General features: G+C 41.3%; 2 protein-coding genes across 3 annotated transcripts; both read right to left on the bottom strand.

Moving 5' to 3' along the window:
* Nucleotides 1-8,398: 8,398 nt before the first annotated feature.
* Nucleotides 8,399-19,406, bottom strand: LOC136479852 (uncharacterized). The gene is made up of 17 exons (XM_066477584.1): nucleotides 19,294-19,406; nucleotides 18,823-18,877; nucleotides 18,354-18,390; nucleotides 17,918-18,276; nucleotides 17,682-17,816; nucleotides 17,422-17,573; nucleotides 17,219-17,305; nucleotides 13,344-13,458; nucleotides 12,310-12,720; nucleotides 11,985-12,008; nucleotides 11,829-11,893; nucleotides 10,722-10,776; nucleotides 10,259-10,298; nucleotides 9,614-10,149; nucleotides 9,346-9,494; nucleotides 9,072-9,143; nucleotides 8,399-8,791 (listed from the first exon to the last, which is right to left on the bottom strand). The coding sequence occupies exons 1-17, from the start codon at nucleotides 19,404-19,406 to the stop codon at nucleotides 8,668-8,670; spliced, it is 2,529 nt and encodes an 842-aa protein (XP_066333681.1). The 3' UTR covers nucleotides 8,399-8,667.
* Nucleotides 19,407-20,571: 1,165 nt separating this feature from the next.
* LOC136481895 (cysteine-rich receptor-like protein kinase 43) lies at nucleotides 20,572-25,417 on the bottom strand. 2 transcript variants are annotated; one of them, XM_066479177.1, is made up of 7 exons: nucleotides 25,306-25,417; nucleotides 23,612-23,669; nucleotides 22,977-23,180; nucleotides 22,643-22,895; nucleotides 22,056-22,278; nucleotides 21,831-21,951; nucleotides 20,572-21,297 (listed from the first exon to the last, which is right to left on the bottom strand). In XM_066479177.1, exons 3-7 carry the CDS (start codon nucleotides 23,139-23,141, stop codon nucleotides 20,680-20,682), a joined length of 1,380 nt encoding a protein of 459 aa, XP_066335274.1. In that variant the 5' UTR covers nucleotides 23,142-23,180; nucleotides 23,612-23,669; nucleotides 25,306-25,417; the 3' UTR covers nucleotides 20,572-20,679. The 2 variants fall into 2 exon arrangements, with proteins under 2 accessions (XP_066335274.1, XP_066335273.1); XM_066479176.1 differs by having other exon boundaries at nucleotides 22,977-23,176.
* Nucleotides 25,418-26,443: the final 1,026 nt, after the last annotated feature.

The raw sequence follows: 26,443 nt of genomic DNA, 5'->3' as shown, positions 1-26,443 counted from the left end.
CAGTGGAGGCGCGGCAAGGGTCTACGCAGATGCGGGTTAGGTCTGGCGGCGCGTACGGCGGTTGGGTTATATGGTGGCCCCCAATGGATTAAGAAAGGAAATGGAATAGGAGTTCAGTACCCGCACGACTTCAACTGACTGGACGCTCTGGTGGCAATGACCCGACGCTGCCACCCGGAGTCCGGTTGACAACAGAGAGGTCCAAGACCACCCAAATCACGACCGGACGCATCCAATCGCCACTGATCGGACACAGCCAGAGTTCGGTCGATCCTTAGATCTTCTTCTTCGCTTGACCGGACGTAGGAATGCCATATGACCGGACGCAGGGAAAGAACTGTTTCAGCATCCGGTCACTCCTTTGTACCAACGGTTCACCTCCTGTGAACTGACCGGACGCTGGACTTTAGAGTCCGGTGCAGCATTCGGTCACTCTTTTTTCAGCAGATCTTTAATTTTCCTTCGTGCTGCCTATTCCCAATCAAGTCCCAACTTCAATAAGACCCAAATAAACACCAATTGCGACTGATGTGAGTGACCTCTCTCAAACCCTCAAATTTTTTCAAGTATTTTTCCTTAGGCTATAATTCTTTTTAAGAAAATAGGCCATAAAAGGGTGATTGAAGAGAAATGACAAAACAACATTCATGCATATGCAATGCAATACTTGAAAGTAATTCTAGTTGCTTGTCAAGTTTGATCCAAGGTTAAGCTTCTTCACACGCTTTTCGGCGGTTATATTAACCATGTTAGACAAGCCCTAAATGCATTACCAAGAAGTAAACATGTTGTATACTACAATGCAATGCAAGGGACAACACAAGCTCATTTTTCTAGTGAAGTTGCTAAAATCAAGCATATTGAGCTCATTCCTTAACTGACAAAATGTTGCCTCATCTAGCGGTTTAGTGAAGATATCCGCCAATTGATCCTCGGTCCTTACACCTTCTAATGAAATATCATTCTTAGCAACATGATCTCTAAGAAAGTAATGGCGAATATCTATGTGCTTGGTGCGAGAGTGTTGAACCGGATTATTAGCAAGTTTTACCACACTCTCATTATCACACAAAAGTGGTACCTTTTCTAGAACCACACCATAGTCTAGCAAAGTTTGCTTCATGTAAAGTATTTGTGCACAACAAGCACCCGCGACAATGTATTCCGTTTCAGCGGTGGACAAAGCCACACTATTTTGCTTCTTGGAGGACCAAGACAAAAGTCATCTACCAAGCAAATGGCACCCTCTGGATGTGCTTTTTCTATCAACTTTGCAACCAGCATAATCTGAATCGGAATAGCTAACTAATTTAAATTTAGCTCCTTTGGAATACCAAAGGCCAATGCTTGGTGTGTGCTTAAGGTACCTAAGGATTCTTTTAATGGCAATCAAATAAGTTTCCTTAGGATTAGCTTGAAATCTAGCACACATACACACACTAAATATTATGTCGAGCCTAGATGCAGTGAAATATAGCAAGCTACCAATCATAGAGCAGTAGAGAGTTTGATCAACCATTTTACCTCCCTTATCTAGGTCGAGATGTTCATTAGATGGCATTGGTGTCTTGATTGGCTTACATTCATCCATTTTGAAACTCTTGAGAAGATCATTTGTATATTTCTCTTGAGAGATGAAAATCCCTTCTCTCATTTGCTTGACTTGAAAACCAAGAAAGAATGTAAGCTCTCCAATCATAAACATCTCAAACTCCTTCGACATCAATTCACCAAACTCTTTGCAAGAATCTTCATTTGATGATCCAAATATGATATCATCAACATATACTTGACAAATGAAGATATATCCATCAAGCTTCTTGGTGAATAGTGTGGTGTCGACCTTTCCAATGGTGAAGCCCTTCTCAATGAGGAAGTCCTAAAGGCGCTCATACCAAGCTCTTGGGGTTTGCTTAAGCCCATATAACGCCTTGAACAACCTATAAACATAATTATGATATCTAGGGTCTTCAAACCCGGGAGGTTGATCAACATAGACTAGTTCATTTATAAAGTCATTTAAAAATGCACTTTTCACATCCATTTGATATAGTTTCATTTCATGATGTGATGCATATGCAAGGAGGATACGAATGGCTTCTAGTCTTGCAACCGGTGCAAAGGTCTCTCCAAAATCCAACTCTTCAACTTGAGAGAACCCCTTTATAACTAGTCTTGCCTTGTTCCTCACAACAACGCCTTGATCATCTTTCTTGTCGCGGAACACCCACTTTGTTCCAATAACTCTTGCACCTTGTGGTCGCTCTTCAAGAGTCCAAACTTCATTATGGACGAAGTTGTTCAACTCTTCATGCATGGCATTTATCCAATCCGGATCTTGAAGAGCTTCTTCTACCTTGGTAGGCTCAAAGCAATAGACAAAAGAGTGATGTTCAATAAATGAAGAAAGTTTTTGAGATCGAGTCATTACACCCTTTGATGGACTCCCTATGATGAGATCTTGTGGATGAGCTTGTAGTAGAGGTGAATTTCTTCTATCAACCACTTGAGGGGGAGGTTGTGGAGCATCAACATCTTGTGCTTGTGCCACCATTTGATCATGTGAGACATGAGTGTCTTTATTTTCTACTCTCCCATCTTTATCACCATCTTGTGGCACATTTGATGAAAAAGGTGGATTAATCACTTGTACATCATCTTCATCATCTTAAGGCTTGATGTCTCCAACCAAAATATTCTTCATGGCCTCCCTCAATGGTTCATCACCTACATCATCAAGATTCTCATGTGCTCCTTGGGAGCCATTAGATTCATCAAACTCCACATCATATGTTTCTTCAACCAAGCCGGTGGCATGATTAAATACTCTATATACTTTGGACTTTGAGAGTAACCAACAAGAAAACCAATATCACAACATCTTTGAAACTTCCCTAGGTGTTACCGCTTCTTGTAGATGTAGCATTTGCAACCAAACACCCTAAAGGAGACGTCTAGCTTTTTCCCAATAAGCAACTCATAAGGTGTCTTGCCAAGAAACTTTTGAAGGAATAGGCGGTTAGATGCATAATATGCGGTGTTGATAGCTTTCGCCCATAGAGCTTTGGGTGTGTTGTACTCATCAAGCATTGTTCTTGCTAGTGTGATTAATGTCTGGTTCTTTCTCTCAACTACACCATTTTGTTGAGGAGTATATGTAGCGGAGACCTCATGCTTGATCCCAACTTCATCACATTAGGCTTCAATGTTTGTGTTGTCAAATTCTTTCCCATGATCACTTTTAATCTTCTTGAGCTTCACCTCAAACTCATTTTGTGCTCTCTTGGCAAACTTCTTGAAACATGATGCAACTTTGGATTTGTCATGAAGGAAGAATACCCATGTGTATCTAGAGTAGACATCAACAATCACAAGACAATAAAGATTTCCTCCCAAACTCTTGTATGTTGTTGGTCCAAATAAGTCCATGTGAAGGAGCTCTAGCACTCTTGTTGTTGACATAAAAGCTTTTGTAGGATGAGTATTGGCAACTTGTTTGCCGACTTGACATGCACTACAAAGCTTGTCCTTCTCAAATTTCACATCCTTCAACCCTCTCACCAATTCATTCTTCATTAGCTTCTTGAGTGAGCCCATCCCAACATGAGCAAGTCTTCTATGCCATAGCCACCCAAGTGATGTTTTGGTGAATAAGCATGTCTTCAAGTTAGCATCTTTGGAGGTGAAATCCACTAGATATAAGTTGTTGTATCTAAATCGCTTGAATATCACTTGATCATCATCTTTCTTGGATACAACCACTTCCTTCTCGGTAAATAGGCATTGAAAGCCAAGATCACACAATTGTCCAACGGATAGCAAGTTAAAACTCAATGAAGCAACATATAGCACATTTGAGATTGAATGATCATTTGATATTGCCACTTTGCCCGATCTTTTAACTTTGCCCTTTGAATTATCTCCAAATGCGATTCTTTCTTGTCCATCTACTTCTTCATCTCATGAGGTGAACATATGAGGATCACCGGTCATATGTTGTGTGCAACCACTATCAATTACCCAATGACTTCCACCGGTCTTGTAGTTCACCTACACATAAGAGATCAAGCTTGTTTAGGAACCCAAACTTGTTGAGGGCCCTTCACTTTCTCAACAAGTGACTTTGCTACCCAAATTTTCTTAGGCCTATTCTTGTTGGGTGGTCCTAAGAACATAACTTTCATCTTTCCACTAGAGTCCTTTCTAAGCATGTAATGAGCATTGAAAGCAAAAGGTCTAGCATGCTTGGGCAAGGGTTGTGGTGGTGGAGTTTGACACTCATGGGCAAAGTGACCTTGTCCACACTCAAAACACATCTTTGGCTTTGGCTTTGACTTGTGTTGTTGTTGTTGAGCTTGAGGCTTCTTCTCTTAGTTTGCCAAGTACCCAATGCCACTTCTATCCATCTTCATGACAATGTTCATTAGTAACTCACTTTGAAGATGTTTGCCTCTTGTGAACTTGCTCAATCCTATCTTGAAATGTTCTTTTTCCAACTTGAGCTTCTTGTTCTCTTCTTTGAGTGCATCATTATTTTTCTCTTCCTTGAGTTTCTTGTTCTCTTCTTTGAGCTTCTCATTCTTAAGAATCAAATCACCATCATGATCAAGAGTTTCTAACACTATAGTGTTGGTAGTTTTGAGCTCTTCAAGATCTTTCTTGAGCTTTTCATTATCATGCTTGAGCTTGACATACTCATCATAGTTATCGGTTTCAACCACTTACTTACCTTTGCCACTAGATCCTTGCTCAATGCTCTCAACAATTAAATTATCATATGATGTAGCTATATCAGTCTTAACAACATCGTTAGTAGCATCATGTGGCTCATTGGATAAAAATTCTTGAGCGATGACAAGATTATCATGATAGATCTTGAGAGTTGTATATTCTTTTTTAGCATATTGTGGCTAGTGGTGAGCTCATTATGTATCCTCTCAAGTTTATCATGTTTTTCTTTAAGCTCTTTTTTAGAAGATTTGAGCTCCTTGAGTTTGGATGACATAGCATCATTTGCTTCTCTAAGCTCAACACTTGCTTTTTCCGCTGTCACATTTAGCTAAAAGAGAGTCATTCTTAATTTTAAGCTTTTCATTCTTAGCTCTAGTCTTTCTAATGATCTTAGTGTATTGATTTAGCAATTTAACAAGATTATCATAAGAAGGTGATTCATATTCATCATCATCACTATCACTATCATCATTGCTAGCATGTTCATCACCACTACTATCATCATCATTTGATACCTTTCGTTCACCCTTGGCCATAAGACATAGGTGTGTAGAGGATGATGTCGGTGGTGTCGGTGAAGATGATGAAGAGTCAATTACAATGGCGGCCACCTTCTCGTTCTCACTATCATCATCGGATGAGCAACTTGATGAGTCAATGTCCATGAGCCAATCACCGACGATGTATGCCTTTCTATTTTTCTTCTTCTTGTGGAAGTCCTTGCCATCTTTCTTCTTGTATGGCTTATTTTTCTTCTTCTTATCTTCATCTTCATTGCTTGAGTCATCTTTCTTGCCCTTGTACTTGTTCTTGTACTTGTCTTTCTTGGGCTTGGTGCATTAATGAGTTAGATGATCAAGTTCTCCACAATTGTAGCAATCCATCTCCGAGATTGGCTTCTTCTAGTGCTAGTGAAGAACTTTTTCTTCCCATCAAACTTGATGCTATTCTTATTGAGCTTCTTTAGCATCTTGGCGGTTCTTCTCACCATAAGAGCAAGACTTGCATCATCAACTTTATCATCACTTGAGCTTCCATACTCAATTCTTGCTTTGCCCTTCTCTTGGCTAGCATTGAATGCTAAGTCTTTGTCTTTCTTCTTGGTAGAGGATGAGCCATCTTGTGGTGTGATGTGCATGTACATCTCATGAGCGTTGATCTTTCCCAAGATTTGAGTTGGTGTAGCGATGGAAAGATCACCTTGATGAAGCACGGTCACAATATGTCCATATTTGTCAATGGAGAGAACACTCAAGATTTTTCTTACAACGTCGGATGGTTGCATTTGAGTAAGTCCAAGCCCATTGACTTCCTCTACAAGAACATTCAAGCGTGAGTACATTTCATTAGCACTCTCTTTAGGAAGCATCTCAAAACAATTAAGCTTTTTCATTACGAGATGATAGCGTTCCTCACGCTCGCTCTTAGTTCCCTCATGAAGTGCACAACTATCCGACCATAGTGCATGGGTATCCTTATGGTTCCTCACCCGGTTAAACACATCTTTGCAAAGACCTCTAAAGATGATGTTTCTAGCCTTTGCATTCCATTTTTCCTAGTTCACTTCATCGCCTTGAAGGTGCATGGGATCCTAAGGTTTTGGGAATCCTTGTGAGGCGGCTCTAAGTATTCCAACATCTAGAGCTTCTAAATACGCCTCCATGTGGATTTTCCAATAAGGAAAATCATCTCCCTCAAAGATAGGAGGAGGACCATCTCCGTGAGACATCTTTCTCTATGTGGTTAACCCTAAATACGTGAGCACGATGCTCTGATACCAATTGAAAGGATTAAGATGCCCAAGATGGGGTGAATTAGGCTAATTCTAAAATTCTTTGCAATAATTAAACCCTACGGTTAGCCCACTTCACCCCTTATGCCTAGAATATGTTTCTAATGTTCTACCGCACAAAAGTTTTGCACCCCAAGTTTTAATCCTACTCTAGCATGGCAATTCTATGAATGTAAAGACAAGAATTGAATTGCTCAAAGTAAATGCTTAAAGCAAAGAGAGGAGGAATGCGGTGATGTTTTTCCGAGGTACCAGAGAGTCGCCACTCCCCACTAGTCCTCATTGGAGCACCCACGCAAGGGTGTAGCTCCCCCTTTATCCGCGCAAGGATCGAGTGCTCTCTACGGGTTGATTCTTTGACACTCCATCGCGGTGAATCACCCACAACCGCTCATAACTTGAGTTGGTCATCCACAAGCTCCGCCGGATGATCACCAAACTCCCAATCACCACCAAGCTATCTAGGTGATGGTAATCACCAAGAGTAACAAGCACAAACTCTCACTTGACCACAATAAGCCTAATGAGAAGGGTGGATGCACACTTTGCTACTCTTGCTTTCACTAATGAGACCTCTCTCTTGGATTCTCAAATCTCAATCACCTCACTAGGACCTTGCTCTTCTTGGCACTCTCAAGGGTGTTTCTCAGCTGTTGAAATAAGCAAAAGTGATCCCTGAGTAGAGGAAGTATTTATAACCCCTCATTCAAAATAAACCGTTATGTGCCTCTGCGGGGTGACCGGATGCTCTGGTCAAGGTGACCAGACGCTCCGGTCAGTTCACCCGCCACTGAGCCATTTAAGTTGTGACCGGACACTGACCAGCGTCCGGTCAGCACTGACCGGACGCGTCCGGTCACGAAAACTGTTCTATGGAACCTTACCGATCACTTTGCTGCTCAGCGTCCGATCAGTAGCCGGAACCAGACCAGCGTCCAGTCAGCACTGAGTGGACACGTCCAATCAGGATTCTCCCTCTCTGGAACCTTACTATCAGTAGCCGGAACCAGACCAGCGTCCAGTCAGCACTGACCGGACACGTCCGATCAGGATTCTCCCTCTCGGAACCTTACTGGAGTTGACCGGACTCTAGCACCCAGCGTCAGGTCACATTTCACTCAGCGTCCGGTCGCAACCAGACGACTTCACCTTATAGGATTCTGTCACATTTCACTCAACGTCCGATCGCAACCAGACGACTTCACCTTAATCAAATGAACTGACCAAACTCTGCACCAGCGTCCGGTCACACCGGAACCAGCGTCCGGTCGACATTTGACCCTCCATTCACTTCAAACTCGCAATCATATGTGAATGAAGTTGGCTCCAATTAATCTTAGGGCTACTTAAAAGCTACCTAGTGCTAGATTTGACAAGTGTGCACCACACCTAACCCACTAACTCACCTAGGTCAAGCTACCCGTCCATACCCCCTTAATAGTATGGCCAAAGGAAAAACAAAGTCCTAAACTACTCTAAGTGTCTCTTCAACACCAAACGACACTTAAAACTAGTCCATTCTTAACCTTGTCATCCATCCTTTGAAAACCGAAACGATTTTCATCATAGGGGCATGACAACCATGATTGCCCAATCAATTGTCATTACCATAACCTAACTTAATAACATCTGCAAAACACACGTTAGTCACAGTAATCCCGTATTGTCATTAATCACCGAAACCCAAATAGGGGCCTAGATGCTTTCACAGGGCTTTCCCCTTTTCGAAAAAAAATCAAAGATGAGGAGCTATCTCCAAGTGCCACTACTCCTAGTTCTAATAGCAAGAACTTTAATTGCACTGTACAGGTTCGTTAAAAAATGAACAAGTGTTGTATGCATAGTATATATACTGACAGAATATTATCAAGGAAACCAAATGGGAGTGGAAAATCAATTATTCTTCTAGAGAAATCGCCCTATTTAGTAAGTTATTAAACACACTGTGAACCGTCGTTCCACAACTCGCTGACCACTACACTCAAGACGGTCAATACTCCTCCGTGGAATCAAATAGATGGAATCAGAGAAGTGAAAATATAGCACATGCCATAGTTCTAAGTTCAAGCATTAACATAGACCAGACATATGTATAAATGTGAATCCATGAATTCATTGGTTGTCCTTGTCGGCATGAAGATTAGTTATGGATTACTTGATTGACCCGTTACACATATGGAATCCTCATTGTTTCCTTCGCTAGCAACAGCTTCTTCTTCATGGTCGATATCCATGATTGATATTGAAAATCCTCGCCCAATCGCAATCCTGCCAGACAAAGATACTCTACAAGTTTGGCATCATTGGAAATGAGAATATAGTAATAATGCTTAAAGAGTGCAACATGGAGATACAGAAAATGGAGCTGGCTGTCCAGAACAAATCATAGGCATGTTCCAACAAAGGGCAAGACTTATTGATTATTCATAACTAGCCTAAATTCTCGTATACTGCAAATGGCTCCTCGCCGATAGTACGGAACATGCAGCAAAGTCATTAATGATCTTAGGCAGTCAAAAGATGAAATAAAAAGAACATAGACAAGTACCTTCTTGAACCCATCAAACATGCGAGAGCGCGAACATACTCACCACTGCTGAAGTCAACAGTTGTCTTGAGCCTGCGCAATATTTAGTAATCACTTGCAAATTTCCCAAAAGTAGAGTTAAATATTTATATGTAAACAAGGCACCAAGGTTTATACTAGTTCCATAGTACAACAATGAATGACAACATTAATTAGTTGTCGTCCATATGCAATGACATGGGCGGGTTCAAGTTTGAAAAAGATATTCTAAAGTAGTCACACTCCTGGTGATTACCTGAAATCGATGGAGCTCCACACATGAATGGTGCCATGTTTTGAACATGTAACTAGATATGGACGACCAGGAATGGAAATGACATGACAAACTGGAGACATAAAACCTTCCAGAGTATGAATGCACGCCTTTTTCTGCAAGTCCCATATCTGATTTTACAGAAACAGACCATATAGAACTTTAGCATTAGTGTTTGTGTTATATGTGTGTGTACACGTACTTTATTAACTAGTGTGGTGTTCAACCGCAATAACACATATACATATACCTTGGCAGTACAATCATCAGAGCCGGTGATCAAATACTGCCGATCAGCACGCGTGAAATAGGCAAGGCAGTTCACAGTCTCAAAATGCCCAGACAAATGATAGTTAGGCTTGGAGGAATCAAGGCTCCAAACCTGAACATCAAGCATAGGATCACGTAAGGAACCCGGCTCTACTATCTCATTAACAGACAGATTCGCAAAGCTGTTGGGGTCCTCTGGGTTAAATGCTTGACACTTGCTCTTGGGAGGTTCATCTGGGTCAAATGATTTGCACTTGCTCTTGGACCCAAATGTTTGTGTGCATTCCCATCCCTTGTCGCCGTCCCAAAGTTCCATTACCGACTTTGACGATGACAACACATATGGCTTGATTGGATTAATGGCTATTGAGTATTGTATAGGTTTAGAATCAAGATCTCCGAAACTCACGATCTTCTTTATTTGTGTTACACAGACACAGTCGTACAAATGGATTAAACCATCACGTGTCTGAGCCACAATCCAATGCTTTCTTGCATCAAATTTCACGCTCATAACTGCAGTGAGGGACTTGGTCAGTTCAATGGTTAGCTTGGCAGTGTACTCACGAGGAATTAACTGAGGAATTAAAGCTTAGTCACGAGAGGAGTCAGAAAGAATTAATGCCTGTTTCTTCTGATATTTTAAAGAATGTTTGCACCAGTTCCTGCGTGTAAGAAAGATTTTTTTTTTAGTTCAACATATACGCAAACCAAATGGGCGACATTTTCACTTGACATACAGAACTGCAGAGCTTAGTTCTGATATCCCTTTGTGTTTATTAGTAGTATATGGTCAAAAAAAGCAACGAGAAAATAAAGGATATGACTACAGTGTTTCCATTAGCAACAAATATATCATTGGTCTTGCATTGAACAAATGGTGGCAGTAGATAAACTTAATATATAAGTTCAAATATACAAGCTACGACTATGGTACGTACCAGGAGTATGTGTACATGCTACAAAATCTTAAAATCTACTTCCTCTGTACCAAATTATAAGACGTTTTAGTCTACTAAAACAGTGTGCTAGAGCGACTTATAATTTGGTACAGAGGGAGGACATACGAAGAGAAATCATTGACTTGCCTGTGTGTCACAATTCCACATGCAAGCGTCTCCATTGAGATGTCCTGTTATAATCCTGTACGTGACAATTATTAGTTATTAGGAAGAGTTATAACTGCCGGTGAGAACTGTTAGACTAGCCACAATGGGAGTATCATAAGCAGTATCATGCTTGCCATGTTGGCAAAAATCTGATGTGGCGGCACAACAATTAATAAGGAGAGCGATGAGAGTGGTATCATAATATGATACTGTATCATATCACGTAAAACTAGAAAATTTAATGGCAAATACATCATGTACACAAATTTGCATTGAGATTCTAGAAAATATTAAATATGATGAAACTATTATACCACCCGATGATACTATGCATTATAGGGGTGGTATCATAAACTAGTATCATATGCATGATACTAGTCAAGATGGCAAATGGGTACTGGACACCCGTACCCGCACCCGCCAGATCAAAATCTTACCCGTCGGGTTACCCGTACCCGCAGGCGAGTAGAAAATTCATTCCATACCCGCACCCGACGGGTAACCCGCACCCAACAATATACCCGAGTTCACACACCAAAATATAATAGCTTCCAGCAAAACAAATCAACAATAGAGCAGCAAAACAGAAATATATCCAGGTCAAGCTAGTTGAAATAGATCAGATGCCTCATCAGTTCATTCCAAATATGCTTATATGAGGATTAGGGTTTGAGGGAGTTCTGGAATATATATACTCATATGCTTGTATGGGCCAAATATGGGCTATATGCTTATATGGGCTAAAATTGCAGAGGTTGGACATTATTTATGCGGGTTTTTTTTACCCGCGGGTATGGGTAGTATACATCAACACCCGTACCCGCATACCCGATGGGTACAAGAATTTGTCCAATAACGTACCCACGGGTGCAAAATGTCTTCCATACCCGCCTCCTTATCGGGTAAAACCCGTCGGGTACTCGGGTTTCGGGTACCCGTTGCCATCTTGAGATACTAGTGTATGATACTTCCCATTGTGATGGCAAGTTAATGTCGTCCAACAGACTAATTAACGGTAATTAAAACGATATATCTCGAAGAGAACAAAAAAGTAAAACGCTAATGCTCATATCATGATATACACACCAGGGCTCAGTTGGATGTGCATCCAGACAATGCAGCCTGCCATCACGATTCATCCAGGATGTGATCTGATCCAGATAAAAATAAAGGTTTGGTCGATACTAGAAAAATAGCTGAAGTTCGAAAATCATGAGAAAAAAATAATCCATACGTACGTACCGTCATTGCTGGTGCGATTACCGGCTACGTACATCATATTTAGTACCACCAGCAGACCCAGAGCAAATTAATGTACATATGCATGAAAGGACACGATCAGTGTACAACATATATATTTACGGGCGATGCCGGCAGCATTTAATATATATACTCCAGAAAGGTCAACTCTTCTTAGTGATTTGTCTGACTCAAACTCTAACCTTTAAAACCGTCGTCCAAGTAAAACATGAACTTTCGATAATCATATATGGCATGTATAACATTTTAGAAAATCGAGTACTTAGTTTAGACTTCATAATCTAGGGTTCACGTCGGACCAACTCACCTCAGACACAGTTGGAGTATAGACAAATTTCAGTGGCACCTCATGCACCGCGTGTCCCAGCTCTTTGGCTTGGTCGAAGAACTCATGGCACTCGGTAGGTCTTGCGAGTAGCACCATGTTTTTATCCCCTAATATGCTGCTCTGCACGACAATATCCATTTCTGTATCTATTTCGTTGTCCTGATCCGTTATCACAATCAAACGGCAAGTGGATCTGGGATGCACAGTGCCATACAGTGGCAGGTAATCCCACGAGTCGGAATGTTGGTCATCTACTACTTTTGCAACTCTGAATACCACATGCTCATCTGTCTTGTTTGTTAGGTGCAGTGAGCGTACGTTGTGCGGTTTACGGTGGAAGAGGAGCTCAAGCGGGTGAACGTCAAGTAGCTCAATGGAGCCTACCATTACCTGCTAAATAGGTAAAGCATTTGATTGATGCAGAACAGGTGATTGCTTCTCCACACTAAGAAAATAAGTTGCGGCTACAAATACGATCAAGTCAAAAGGGGAAATATAGCATGCATACATAGTATTTCCCTAACAATCTCCACCCACTTAATCTAAACTTGAAGTAAATCTGGATCCTTCCGAATCTTCTTCTACTCCCTCCGGCCAGAATTATTTGTCATGGTTTTAGTTCAAAATTCGGGCCGGAGGGAGTAACTGAATTTTTCCATGCATGGTTATAAAATATCTAAAACATCATATAATAATTCGGGCCAGAATTATTATATGATGTTTTAGATATTTTAATACGAACCATATATGGACCGAAATATGTGAGCCTAAACGCGTCTAGATGCATACATTTAAAAAAAAAATCTAAAACATAGAGTACTATTTTATACTACTGCATTGGATAGATAACCAAGAGAAAATTAATACATGGGGATGTTACTAGTTTTATTTAAGCAACATATAGACGGTCAAATAATTAAGCTCCGATGTTCAGAATTTTTTTCCTGTAAGGACAGGTTCTAGGTGCACCGTATACTTTCAAACATTTATAAGTTCATTCAATGAGCCCTCACCTTAGAAGTTATCTCTCCTGTTAACAGTGCCTCAGTATATTCCGTTGGTTCCTCCTGATAGTTCTTATTCTCAACATCCAAAATTGCTACCGCCTCTTTTTTCTCAATCACAACCCTAAGGGATAAAAACAATAAACTTCATAAGTTTAGCATGGCATGGAAAGTTAGTTGATAATGATTGTTCATTGATCGGAGGCCACGACAGACGAGGGCTCCGGTCAGGTGATACATCCAAAACATATCTATGCATTTTAAAGTTTATTTTATCAATTCCTTCGATATTTTCCCTTATTAATATTTACTTTAATATTTTTACATGATTATTGGGATTTTCTAATAAATCTCATTTATTTTTTATATGATTCTAGAAGGCAGAAAAACACTTTTGTGTACTTTTTAACCCTGTTTTCAGGACGTCCGATTAATCGCGATTAATCGCGACTAATCGTCCTGGACGGTTTTAGCAACTCGACCAGGGCCTCCGAATAGGCCAGACCGTCCAGGAAACTAGTCGTCCGATTAATCGTTGTCCAGCCACGATTAATCGCCCGTCCAGGCTGTGCTAGTCGTCCAGCCTGAGAGTGGGCTGTATCTGAGAGCTGGGCCTATTTTATATTTTGGCCCAAGCCCATTAGGGTTTCCCTTTCCTACCCCCTCACTCCCTCAGCCTCTCACTCACACGGCAGACACACTCACTCTTCAGTCTTCTAGTCTCTCACCTCTCCCAGTCCAGCAGCAGCCCTCCCTCTCCCTTCCAGCTGCTCCTCCCCCTTCCAGCTGCCCTCCCTTGGTTCCCTGCTGCTCCTCCCCCTTCCAGCTGCCCTCCCTCTCTTCCTTGTGGTTGCTGCAGTGCTATAGGCACGCAGGCCTGTAGATCCAGCGGGTGCAGAACTGCAGATCCAACTGTGCAAGGGAGGAAGACTGCACGAAGAATATGAGCTCCTCCTCCTCAGGTCAGTCATCACCTCCTCGTTCAATCTTGGTGCTTTGAAGCTTGAAGCTCTGTTTCTCTGTGTAGATCTAGATCGACAGAGGCAACGTGCAGTGGAAGTGTACATGAACATCCCTGATGCTGAAGTTCAAGGAGAAGTTGGTTCTGCTCCAGCCTCCTTAGTTGCATCAGGCTCTACTGCTGCTGCTGGTTCAGCAGCATCAACTGCTCCCGATGTAGGGGGGCTTCTGCAGCACAAGATATATCTGGAGGTGAAGAAGATGATAGTGACCATGATGCTGATGCAAGAAATGAAGACCAAGAAGATCAAGATGCATGTGATCCTGTGGCACCAATGGAGGAGGATGAAGACCCCCATGGATGTGCAACAGATGGAGATGGAGGAGGCTTTTGTGTAGATGGCGCTCTACTTGAGTAGTTCTTTAGATCATTGGCTATTTTGCCTATTTATGTACTGGACTTGATGTATGCACTATTGCACTATGCACTATAGCAATGGCAGTGTGGCACTATGCCCACTAGCCACTATGCACTATGCAGTTCTGGACTGGTTTAAATTGTGTGCTTTACTGTTTTAATTTCCTTTGTTGATCACTTGATTGCCTTTCACCTGATTGCCTTTCACCATATTTCCTTGCTAATGTGCTTTATTTTTCTATAATTTCAGTTTGTCAGCAGCAGCCAGCAAGACAAGAAAGGGCTCTGCAGCAGCCAGGTAAGTGGCCAACTGACCTATCTAGAGCCCAGAACATGTAGTATATTAGTTTGAGTAACTATATAATATATATGGTATATCAGTTCCCCATATATAGGGGACGACCAGGACGACCAGGGGACTCGTCCAGGGTCGATTAATCGTCCTGGACGACGACTAATCGTCCTGGGCATTCTGGACGGTCCCCAGGCGTCCAAACTCGACCAGCCATCCTGAAAACACAGCTTTTTAACTTTCAGGAACCTTCTAGACACGAAACTTTTAGAGGAATATATCTCGCGAAAGTTTTTATCTGAAACGAAGAGGACTAGCACCGGAAGCACCTAAGAGTCCGCACAATGGGACCAGGGGGTCCACGACGCGGCACGAGTTGCCCCCCTAACCAGTGCCGAGAGGGGCCCATGTCCCCTCGAGCGTTCATTTGCGCCGCCCGTCGCCCGAGGACTCTGTATTGACTAAAAACTCCTATATATACGACCCCTTCCGAATTATTCTCGCGATGAGAGTTGCGATATACAAGAAAAAAACACGAAACAGAGAAGAAACAATCCGTCGTTGGAGGAAGACTGGAGGCGGAAACGTGGGAGGAATTGCCTCCGGTCGCATCTCCATCACCTGCATCAACTCCTCTGTTGTCTCCATGAAAAATAGGGAGTACTCTCCTGCAGGAAATTTGCCCTAGATTCAACTATATGATGATGATATTTCACTATGTATTCATGAGATATTTATGTTGTCATTGAATATCATCACTCATATGTTTCATCAAATACGTGACTTCATTGCGAGACTATATATTGTATAATGATTGTTCTAATGGTCCCTAGTCGAAAAGTTATGGGGACACATAGCCTTAGACTAGTATATGATTCGATTGATGACTATGTTTCACAAGTAATCGGCATGTGATTCTGACTCCATAGTATGGACTCGAGAATGAAGATTATCAAGACGGACAGACCATGCAACGAGATGTTTGTCTTGGTTAGTCTTAATAATCACAACAATGTATATGCCATGTCCTATACCTGAGGTCTTCGCATGTTCCGAGTTGTGAATAGACTTATTTATGGTCTATCAAATGCTACCCCACGGCAGGTAAGTTACAAAGGTATGTCAAATTAGTCGGGAAGCAAGCTGTGAGGCGTGATCAACCTAGATTTGATTTTCCCCTCCGCCTTAGATATTCTGTGGGCCCTCACGAGTGATCAATGTCAAAAAGCGTGGCCATGTGAAATTGTATCACTGGATCGAGAAGAGAGGTTGAGCTATCAACAAGGATGACAAGCACTCACCTTGAGATTGAGTATATCGTAAGGCAAAAGGAATACAGCATATAACATATTGCCAAGGTTTCCCAAATTGACTTTTACGGCACTGAGTGTTGTCATGTTTTGTTAGGGGCCTCTACCAACTATTGATTGAAGAGAGTAGTGTACCCATGAAGTTAAGCGGTGTACTAGAGGGTTGCACACTTAAGGAGAACAAAATTCACTCGTATAGGATGTGAGTCAATGCGGGCATCTCTGGTTGGACCCCGGTGGTATTTGGAAGAGAGTCTTACTCGGATACGATCCAAATAGAACCTGGTTTAGAGTCCGACCGGGACACAGGTGTAGTGTGCCCAAGAAGACATCTATATAAGGTGGATACGACATGACTGAAAGGTTACAGCTTATAATAAGGTTTTAGAAACCCAGCCACCACCATCTCCCAAAGTCATGTGATCGGATCTAGCAATCGGCTGCTCAGCGTTCCGCCCGGAACATGTGGATATGGTAGGCGTTGCACCTCCTCAATAGCTTTCTATGGGTATATCATTTGTATTATTCTGATAAGCGGTTAAAAATTCACATGCAAAACACAGTCCGCTGTTTGTGATCGAAGGCGGAATTTAGTGTTTTCAAAATTATTTTCAGACCACGAATAATTTGCAAAAACTTTATACAGAAAAAAGTTGCGTAAATCTAGTGTCTTTCCAACGGTAATACTGTTTACCTCGTTCCGACAAACGGTTAAGGAATAGCGGTCAGAACATGTCTCTGTTGTTTTATAACAGATTTCAGTGTTTGTAAAATTAATTATTTTATGCCTTGTATTCTCTGAAATGGATGGATATAGTCCATATATTTGAACAAATTTAAGTACACCGGGAAGCAAACCCTCCCCAAAGTGTGCAGGATAAAAAAAACATGAAAATATGATTACCTTTCCATCGAACATGCGAGACCGTGGAGAGCTCCACCGTATCGAACGTCAACGATTCTTTGAAGTCTTGGGGAGCGCGAGCATATCCTGTGGGAAAAAAATATCATATGTTAGTGGAGATCCACATGGGTATATGCATATACTAGTACACCAGCAAGAGTAGTGGGCGTACTTATGACTCGTGTTTACATTCAATTGATTACCTGGAGTTAGCGGTGCTCCACAAATAAATCAAGCCATCATTTGATCCAGTCATGAGAATTTGAAGGTTTGGCTGATATACGACGACAGAAATGACCGGAGACCCCAAAGATTCAAGGGTATATACACATATCTTCCTCTCCATGTCCCATATCTGATTGGACAAAAACAAAGTAAATCATGATGAGCAGTGCTACTGGATTTGTCTAAAAATACACGTACGACATGAATATATATATTTTCGATGAGAACGACAACGGACCTTGGCAGTCTTATCATCAGAGCCAGTAACTAAATACTCCTGATCACCGGCTGTGAAGAAATGTAGGCAGTTCACCTCGCCCGAATGCCCAGACAACATCGTGTAGTCATTTTTGGGAGAATCAAGACTCCGAATCTGTACAAAGCATAGACATATAGGAGATCAAAATCAAAGGTCCGCAACACTTGCCCTGACCATGCAAATTTATTTCGGTAGAGGGAGAAATAAGCCGAGACCTCCACTTTGTTCACATCTGAAGCAATAGCAATGGTGTCCATTCGGTTAAATGCGACTGGATATGGGCCGCGCATAGATCCCAGCACTCTAAATATTTGTATGCACTCCCAGCACTTGTCCCCGTCCCAGAGTTTAATTTCTATACCAGACACTGTCAGCAAATACGGCTTGGTTGGATGAACGGCCAGTGACAAGAAACCCTTCCTATTCATCCTCCGCGAGTACGCATCTACATATCCAGCACTCATACTCGTGATCTTCCGTATTTTTGGTTCATAGTTGTAGACATGGATGACACCTATTTCTGTCATAGCCACAAAGCATTGCTTTCGTGCAATAAATTTAACGCATATAACATCTGCATGTAATCAATTCATTATATTGGCATGCCACATTGCATGGTGGAAGAATTAACAGAAAAGCTAGGAATCATACCTTCATACATGGAGAGTCTAAGCGAATCCACTTTTCTCTGCCGTATAAACAAATCATTTTGTTAGTCAATGCAGACCAAAGAATGCACGCATAGAAAGCTACTATTGCTGGTTCAACTATTAGATGTCGAGATCCGAATTCCGATCGAGAAGGATCTCTTATATTTCAGAAGGAAAAAAACTGGTTCCTCTGTACAACTAAATATCATTATCTTGCCCTGAATAGAGCTGAGTTACTTTAGTCTAAACAAATACTCCCTCCGTTTCTAAATATAAGACGTTTTGGTAGCTCAAAATAAACTAACAAAACTTTCTATAGTTAGAAACAGAGGTAGTACTTATATCTTGTCCTATTTCCAGTCGTGATAAAATTTCCTTTATACCATTGTCAATACATATTAGTTCCCTCTATGGCACGTTGTATCTCACAGCAAACACTGCTTTTTGGGCAGCAAAAGACAGTCACTTGCCTGTGTCTGGTAGTTCCAAATTCCAACATGTCCTTGTGACCCTCCTGTTATTATCCTGAAACGGAAAAAAATAAGTTGAGAAATTAACATAATATGTTCATTCTTACGCAAATTATACCTCCATCATATTCTCACTCGCATAAAAATAATAAAAAAGTTATTTAGAATTATTATATTTATTAATGTAATGAATGGCATTATAGCCATTCTCTCTATTTTTTTCCACTTCATCCGTTGCGCAAGCTCATGAGTCCCTCGCTATGTTACACGCCGTCCACCGTGTCACTGGGCTCCACTTCGACTTCGTCCTTCGGAGACCACACTGTCCCTCGCTGTCGTGCTGGAGGGCCGCCTCCTCTGGTCATCCACATGCCCCTCCATCGCGAGTTACCCAACGACCTACCTTCTGTGGCCACAGCAAGGTACTCCGTAGTCCATACTCATCCCCCCCCCCCCCTGAGTCGTCGGCACTTACCGCTGAAGCGGCTGCGAATACCAGGCCACTGGTCTGCCGCGACCCCCGTCGGGACGAGCTCTTCCGGCGGCTCAAAGTACGCCGTCGCAAATTGCCAGCTGTGACGCATGCCGTCTACGTACTCCGTCTCCTCGTCGATTGATTTTTGGAGGAAGCTATAGCCTAGCACGTAAGGCACATGCCTGTAGCTAGCATTCTCGTCGAGGCACGCACAACGCCGGCCATCGTTTTACAACAGTTAAATACGGATCTATCCCTCTGGCACACGAAATACTTGTCGCAGATTTATGCAAAATATAGGCTAAAATATGTATTTGGGACTACTTGTCGCAGATTTAGGCAAAATATAGGCTAAAATATGTATTTAGGACTACTTCTCGCAGATTTAGGCAAAATATAGGTTAAAATATGTATTTAGGACGGGAGGAAGTACCATTTAATATTAAATAAATAAAAGGAAATAATAATATAGGTACTAGTGAAGGGCGGGCCTGGTGCAAGCGGTAGAGTCTTACCGCCTGTGACCGGAAGGTCCCGGGTTCGAGTCGCGGTCTCTTCGCATTGCACAGGCAAGGGTAAGACTTGCCACTGACACCATTCCCCAGACCCCGCACAGAGCGGGAGCTCTCTGCACTGGGTACGCCCAATAATATAGGTACTAGTCCAACCTTTTTATGTACGGCTCCCTAAAGAATATTCATTCAAAAACAAATAAATCGAGTAAAAATAAGTCCTCTAAATTTTATAATTGTTTTATAAAGAATTCGCTCACCATTGCTTTGCATGGTTTATGTCCCAGGAATGCATGTCGTAACATTTGTGTCCAAGACTCTGGTGGTACCATTTACCAATATCTAAAATCTGATTAAATAAGGCCACAGTTAACATTTGGTAACCATCTCAAACGAAATTACTATTTTTACTGCACAATATACGGGTACAAATAAATTGCAAGAGAAAATAAAAATACATACCTTTATTTTGGGCGACATTGGCTGCTAAATAATGACCATGCATGTAATTGCCATCCGGAACAGCCACCATACACCAAAACAAACACATAAATTAAAGGAAAAACAGGGAAAAGGAATATAAAGGGGGAGGCTAATGGATAATAGGACTCATATGTCATTTGTTTATCTTTGTTCTAAAGAACATTCCACCTTAATTTTAGTGCGACCCACAATCTTCATATTGATACTTAAATAGTAATAGTCTTTGAAGGTCACGATCAACTATATTTCCTTGAAAACTTAAAAGTACAAAATCCACCTTGGATAACGATAATTCCTTTCTGAACTCAGACATTAGAAACAAACATTTTGTTGGTGTTGTTGTTTTGAAGGGCCTAATCCACTAATCCGCATAATTTGTTCCCTATTTCAAAAAGCTGTAACTCTAAGCTTCGACGGCATTATCTCTTGTCGGGTAGTATGAACACCTATCAATTTCACCTCCTGCACTTCATTTCCCATCTCTTTGACATCCTCAAAAAATGTGTCGCTTTGGAATTTGTCGATGTGTTCGTCTCCCAGTATTGTGATCTTGAGGATCATACAGATGTTTCTCCTTTCTAGCTCATTTCTCTCTTCCGTTGTCAGAACAAGAGTGTAAGTGGACCTGGGCGGCACAAGGCCGCACAGTGGCAATCTTACAAAGCACGGCCCAGACTTATTGCTCCTGTCCATAAGCCTAAATGCCACTTGTTGATTCGTATTGTTTGTTAAGTGCAGTGAGCATGGAATCACCTTGTTGGATTCGAACGGGAAGTAGAGCACGGGCGGGTGAACGTCAAGCAACTTGCTTTGTCCACCTGCAGCTGGGATTACATGCACATTTTCCATTTCAGCCAGCCTATCCATGATATCTTTCATACTATCTGGTCTGTTCGCTGGGTCAGAGTCAATGCACTGTATCGCAATCTCAGTGCATACTTTTATTTGTTCCCACTCTGAGTTTCGTTGAGATATGTCCAACCTATTATTCCAACTTTCAAGTACCTAGGAAGTTCCGATCACAAATTATGATATCGATCAGTAACATCTCCATCATTATATAGAAAATTAAAATATAAACCCGGAACTCGATGGTTACATGCCAATCACACCAATCCAAACAACTACTCCCTCATTAGAATGTGCACCCATTGCTTCTAGTCAGATGATCTAACTGATCTAGCGTAAATTGCACTACTTCCGCAAATAACAGTATATTTATATTTAAATGTAGGACCTGTAGTTTTGTAGTAGTGCTATATATGTGTACGCCTTTGGATACCATGTTCATATTGTTTCTTGTGAACAAGCAAACTAACGACCAAGAAAAACATTATGACAACATCTATAGCCAATTTATGTTTTGCACGACTTGATGTGCTCCCAAAGATGATAGCATTATGCGAACAAAAGGAGAACGACATTAATGTAGTTCCTGGTATCTAGAAGTACAATAAAAGAGATAACAGCACTATTTCTAACCCAAGACTTGCCCTTAGCTTGGAAATTAAGCCAGACGTTCAAAACCTTGTTCTTACCTCATGAACAGCTTGATACCCCTTCTTTCCCGTTATTATCTCTATGATCAAAACGCCAAGACTGTACAAGTCAAACTTCTTGGTGATTCGCTTGCTGTTGAATTCGGGTGCCATATATCCACTGCATGAAAATATATATGGCCCGATCAAGTCATACACACGAGAAGTTCACTACAAATTAAAGCTGACAAAAAGTAAATATTAAAGTGTCAGTAGGTAGCTTACCACGTGCCAACCACTTTTGTAGCAGTGACATAGGCTTTGTCTTCTCTAAAGCACCTTGAAAGACCAAAGTCAGTAATTTTCGGAACCTCGTTCTCACCCAGTAGTATGTTTCCTGGTTTAAGATCCAAGTGCACTATACTTTCCTGGTGAAGGTAAGATAATCCTTCACATATTCCTTTTATAATCCTGTACCGGTTTCTCCATGGAAGTCCCGTGGATGGATCTACAAATAGAATGCAAGAAGAGGTGTTTAGTTTTTAAGATACTTAGTGTCCTTGAATTTTTGAAGACATGCTGACAGTATACAACAAATAGATAACTGAGCCTTGTTATTCTAATTTGTCGACTTTGAAATAGTTATCACAAGTCAAGCTAGTCCCACACAGTTTCTAAGATGTACCACTAGAATATTTTCACTGGATAAAATAATCAACCTCTAGGACCGTTGGCTATATAGAAGAACCTTTCATTGACTTACAACTCGAGAATAACTAAATGTTTATTGAGATTAATCTGTCACTTGAACAAAGTAACAAAAAAGTAAATATCGAAAGAAGTTAATGTTAGGCTGGACATGATCGATGTACCTTTGATACAACCATCAAGAGCTCCGTTAGGAACATACTCAAAGCAGAGTAATCTTTTTTCTTTGTTCGACTTGACAAATTTTCCCTTGTTCCTTCTCATATCCCATTGTGTGTCACCACAATATCCAAGGAATCGTACTATGTTTTTATGCTTCACGCTCAGGAGACATTCAAGCTCTCTTTTATATTCTTTCTCGTCCATAGACTCTTCAGTTATCTTCTTAACAGCAACGAAATCATTTTCAACCATTCCCTGCACCCACAAGACGTATTTATTTTCTGCATGCGTGCACTCTGTTTCAGATAAAATTTGATCAGTTTTAACTGTACGTACCTTATAAACCTCGGCGAAGCCTCCGCTGCCAATTATCAGCTCCTGGGAGAAATTATTCGTGATTTTTGACAAAACTGACAATGGCAGGGCCCCAGGTTTCATGTCTTCATCATATAGCATGCGGTGCAGGTCACTTACTGTAGTAATTATAGCTCGTGGATTCATTGGACACCCCACTTTTTATACTAGCGTACAGTTACCTAGCTTGAAACAAGAGAACGCGTGTTACTTGTGAGGCCAATTGCTAGACAACATTAACTTCCCAATTACTGAAGTAATTATTCTCATGACATGGACCATAAATTTACAGAAACGAAATCAACTTCTGTTCTACAAAAGTACAAATAGAAAACTTGACTCTAATATAGGCTAGCTCTGTTTGTATTCAATGCATGGGCAGATATCTCTAATTTGAACAGAGAGAAAGCATATATATCACAATAAGATGTCCGGAAACAGAGCAAGCATATCTCATCCAGAAACCAAACCCTGCCGCTTTTTTTCTCTACCTGTTAAGATCTACTGCTAGAAAAGCTTGGTAAGTAACTACATATGTTAAACCAGAAGCAGGGAGCTGCGATGATGCTGAACACGGTTAAGCAGAGGTGCTGAAAGAGAGGACGGATGGAAATTACCTGGCTGGAGAAGCCCTTGCCGCCGCCTAGTAAATTAGCAGTTTTCAGGGTAGAGGTGCTGAAAGGGAGTGGAAGGGAGGGGAGTTTAGTAATGGGGAGGAGAGGGGATGTGATATACTATCATATCAGAGAGCTGACGTGAGATCTAGATCTGCATTCAGATATGGTTAACTTACATACGAGCAAAAGGACACGCGTAAAAGTAAGACGGACTACTCTCCAAATCATACGAGCAAAAGGACACAAGTAAAATAAATGATTGATAGACTCCGGAGAATCACAGAAAACGCATTTATTACAACCATTCCATTTACGCCGTGCCAGGTTATCCTTTGTCAAAATAACTTTCTTATGAAGGAACCACATAAAGATCTTCATCTTTAACGGAACCTTTAGTTTCCAAATATATTTGCGTAGGAAAAACGTGTGACCATTTATCAGATCCGCGTAGAAAGATTTTACAGTAAAAGATCCCGACGGAGTAAGTGACCAAACAAACTTATCTGGTTCGTTTGTCAATATGACCGACATTAGTCTCTGAACTAAATGAAGCCATGTGTCCCAATTGTTTGTAGACATAACCCTTCTAAACCCAACATTTAAAAGATTCAATGATAGCACCTCGTGGACCAAGACATTTCTTCGTCGCACGATATTATAAAGGGACGGATATTGTTGAGCCAGAGGCGTATCTCCTTGCCATATGTCTTCCCAGAAATGCGTGTTTTGACCATTAGCTATTGTAAAGGAACCTCGATCGAAGAAGTTACTTTTGACTCTCATTAGGCCCATCCAGAACTGAGAATCAGTGGGCTTTGTTGTCACTTGTGACAAAGTCTTGTTTTTGAGATACTTGTTATGAAGAAGTTCCTGCCAAACTCCCACCTCATTCAAAAGTTTAAACAACCATTTGCTTAGTAGACATTTATTTTTGATGTCTAGTACCTCAACACCTAGCCCACCTTGATCTTTAGGTCTACAAATTATATTCCATTTGGTTAAGCGATACTTAAGCTTCAACTGGTCACTTTGCCAGAAAAAAGCGTGACCTATGTAAATCTAATCTTTTCCGCCCCTTTAGGTATTTCTAGAAAAGACAATATAAACATGGGAAGACTCGTAACAACGGAGTATTTGAGGATAAGCCTATCCCCATATAAGAGAAGCTTTCCTTGCCAGCATCCCAATTTCTTCTCGAACCGGTTCTCCACTGGATTCCATTCTTTGTTAAGCAATGTTCTATAGTGAATTGGCATACCAAGATACCGGAAAGGAAGAGAACCAGCAGTGCAAAGTCATGTATGCAGATTGAGTCAATGAGTGTATTAACTTGGTTCCAAGGGAGCAAATCAAGCTAAGGATCAAAATATAAGAACATAAGAAAAATAATGCATCATATGACCACTCCTGTTAGCTCAACTGGTTGGGGGGAGTAGATGTACAAAAGCGGCATGGGCAGATATCTCTAATTTGAACAGAGAGAAAGCATATATATCACAATAAGATGTCCGGAAACAGAGCAAGCATATCTCATCCAGAAACCAAACCCTGCCGCTTTTTTTCTCTACCTGTTAAGATCTACTGCTAGAAAAGTATGGTAAGTAACTACATATGTTAAACCAGAAGCAGGGAGCTGCGATGATGCTGAACACGGTTAAGCAGAGGTGCTGAAAGAGAGGACGGATGGAAATTACCTGGCTGGAGAAGCCCTTGCCGCCGCCTAGTAAATTAGCAGTTTTCAGATCTATGTTGCCTAGTCTGCTGAGGTAGAGGTGCTGAAAGGGAGTGGAAGGGAGGGGAGTTTAGGGGGTGTCTGGTTTCTGCACTAAAATTTTAGTCCCTGTCTTATCGGATGTTTGACACATGCATGAAGTATTAAATATAGATGAAAAAAATAACTAATTGTACAGATTGTGGCTAATTTGCGAGACGAATTTTTTAAGCCTAATTAGTCCATGATTTGACAATGTTGTGCTACAGTAAATATGTGCTAATGGCGGATTAATTAGGCTTAATAAATTCGTTTCGGAAATTAGTCTCCATAAATGTAATTAGTTTTATAATTAACTCATATTTAGTTCTCCTAAATAGCATCCGAACGTTTGATGTGACATGGACTAAAATTTAGTCCAGGAAACCAAACACCCCTTAGTAACGGGGAGGAGAGGGAATGTGATATACTATCATACCAGAGAGCTGACGTGGGGAATTTTAACCTTTTTTTTCATCCTTACCGATGACACGGCTCCGTTTACCATCTTTATAAGCGCTTCTACAAATTTACTATCGTAAACAGTAACCCTCCTACGTTTTTGCCATTTTTGCTGAGGTGGCACGCCAGCATGGCAGGGAGCCAGGGAAGGCCTACAAAGCATGCAAAATGACCTATGTACCTCTGCTGCTTCTCTCCCTCCCATCGTTGATGCATGGGCCCCACATGTCAGCTTTGTCTTCAACCCCCACAATCACCCGCTCAGCATCGGCGGCCACACGTACAGCGCCATCCCATCCTCGACACGTGGGTGATGGCACCGCTCAGACCTAATAAAATAAATAAAGCAGCACCATAGACACACGCCTATATATACAGAAAAGATTATAAGAGCAGCACAATGCATTCAGGCTGGTCTTTTTTTGCCAGAACAGCGACCCTATGTATAATCAAAATAAATACGTACACAAAGAAAATGAATTCAAGGGATCAGAGGCATAATCAAAATGAATACCGTACGAAGACCAAGCAAGCTCAGGGAGGAAGAAATGGAGCAAAGCATGTATTTACAGAAGCGCTATCCATTCACAGATGTACGGATACGCTAAACTAATATGGAG

Source organism: Miscanthus floridulus, chromosome 9, assembly GCF_019320115.1.
Source record: "Miscanthus floridulus cultivar M001 chromosome 9, ASM1932011v1, whole genome shotgun sequence".
In the NCBI taxonomy this organism is placed as follows: Eukaryota; Viridiplantae; Streptophyta; class Magnoliopsida; order Poales; family Poaceae; genus Miscanthus; species Miscanthus floridulus.
This window is presented reverse-complemented; position numbering and strand designations above follow the sequence as displayed.

Bases quoted from the DNA above. Each gene is read 5' to 3' on its own strand.
- LOC136479852 (XM_066477584.1), bottom strand. From the start codon at position 19,406: ATGCGTCACAGCTGGCAATTTGCGACGGCGTACTTTGAGCCGCCGGAA. The intron at 18,878-19,293 runs GTGCCGACGACT...TTTCCGTTTCAG, and splicing joins CGCAGCCGCTTCAGCGGTAA to GATAATAACAGGAGGGTCAC. The intron at 17,574-17,681 runs GTCCGTTGTCGT...TTGTCCAATCAG, and splicing joins CTGATGATAAGACTGCCAAG to ATATGGGACATGGAGAGGAA.
- LOC136481895 (XM_066479177.1), bottom strand. From the start codon at position 23,141: ATGAATCCACGAGCTATAATTACTACAGTAAGTGACCTGCACCGCATG. The intron at 22,896-22,976 runs GTACGTACAGTT...TTGTGGGTGCAG, and splicing joins GCTTCGCCGAGGTTTATAAG to GGAATGGTTGAAAATGATTT. The intron at 21,298-21,830 runs GTAAGAACAAGG...GGAACTTCCTAG, and splicing joins GGTATCAAGCTGTTCATGAG to GTACTTGAAAGTTGGAATAA.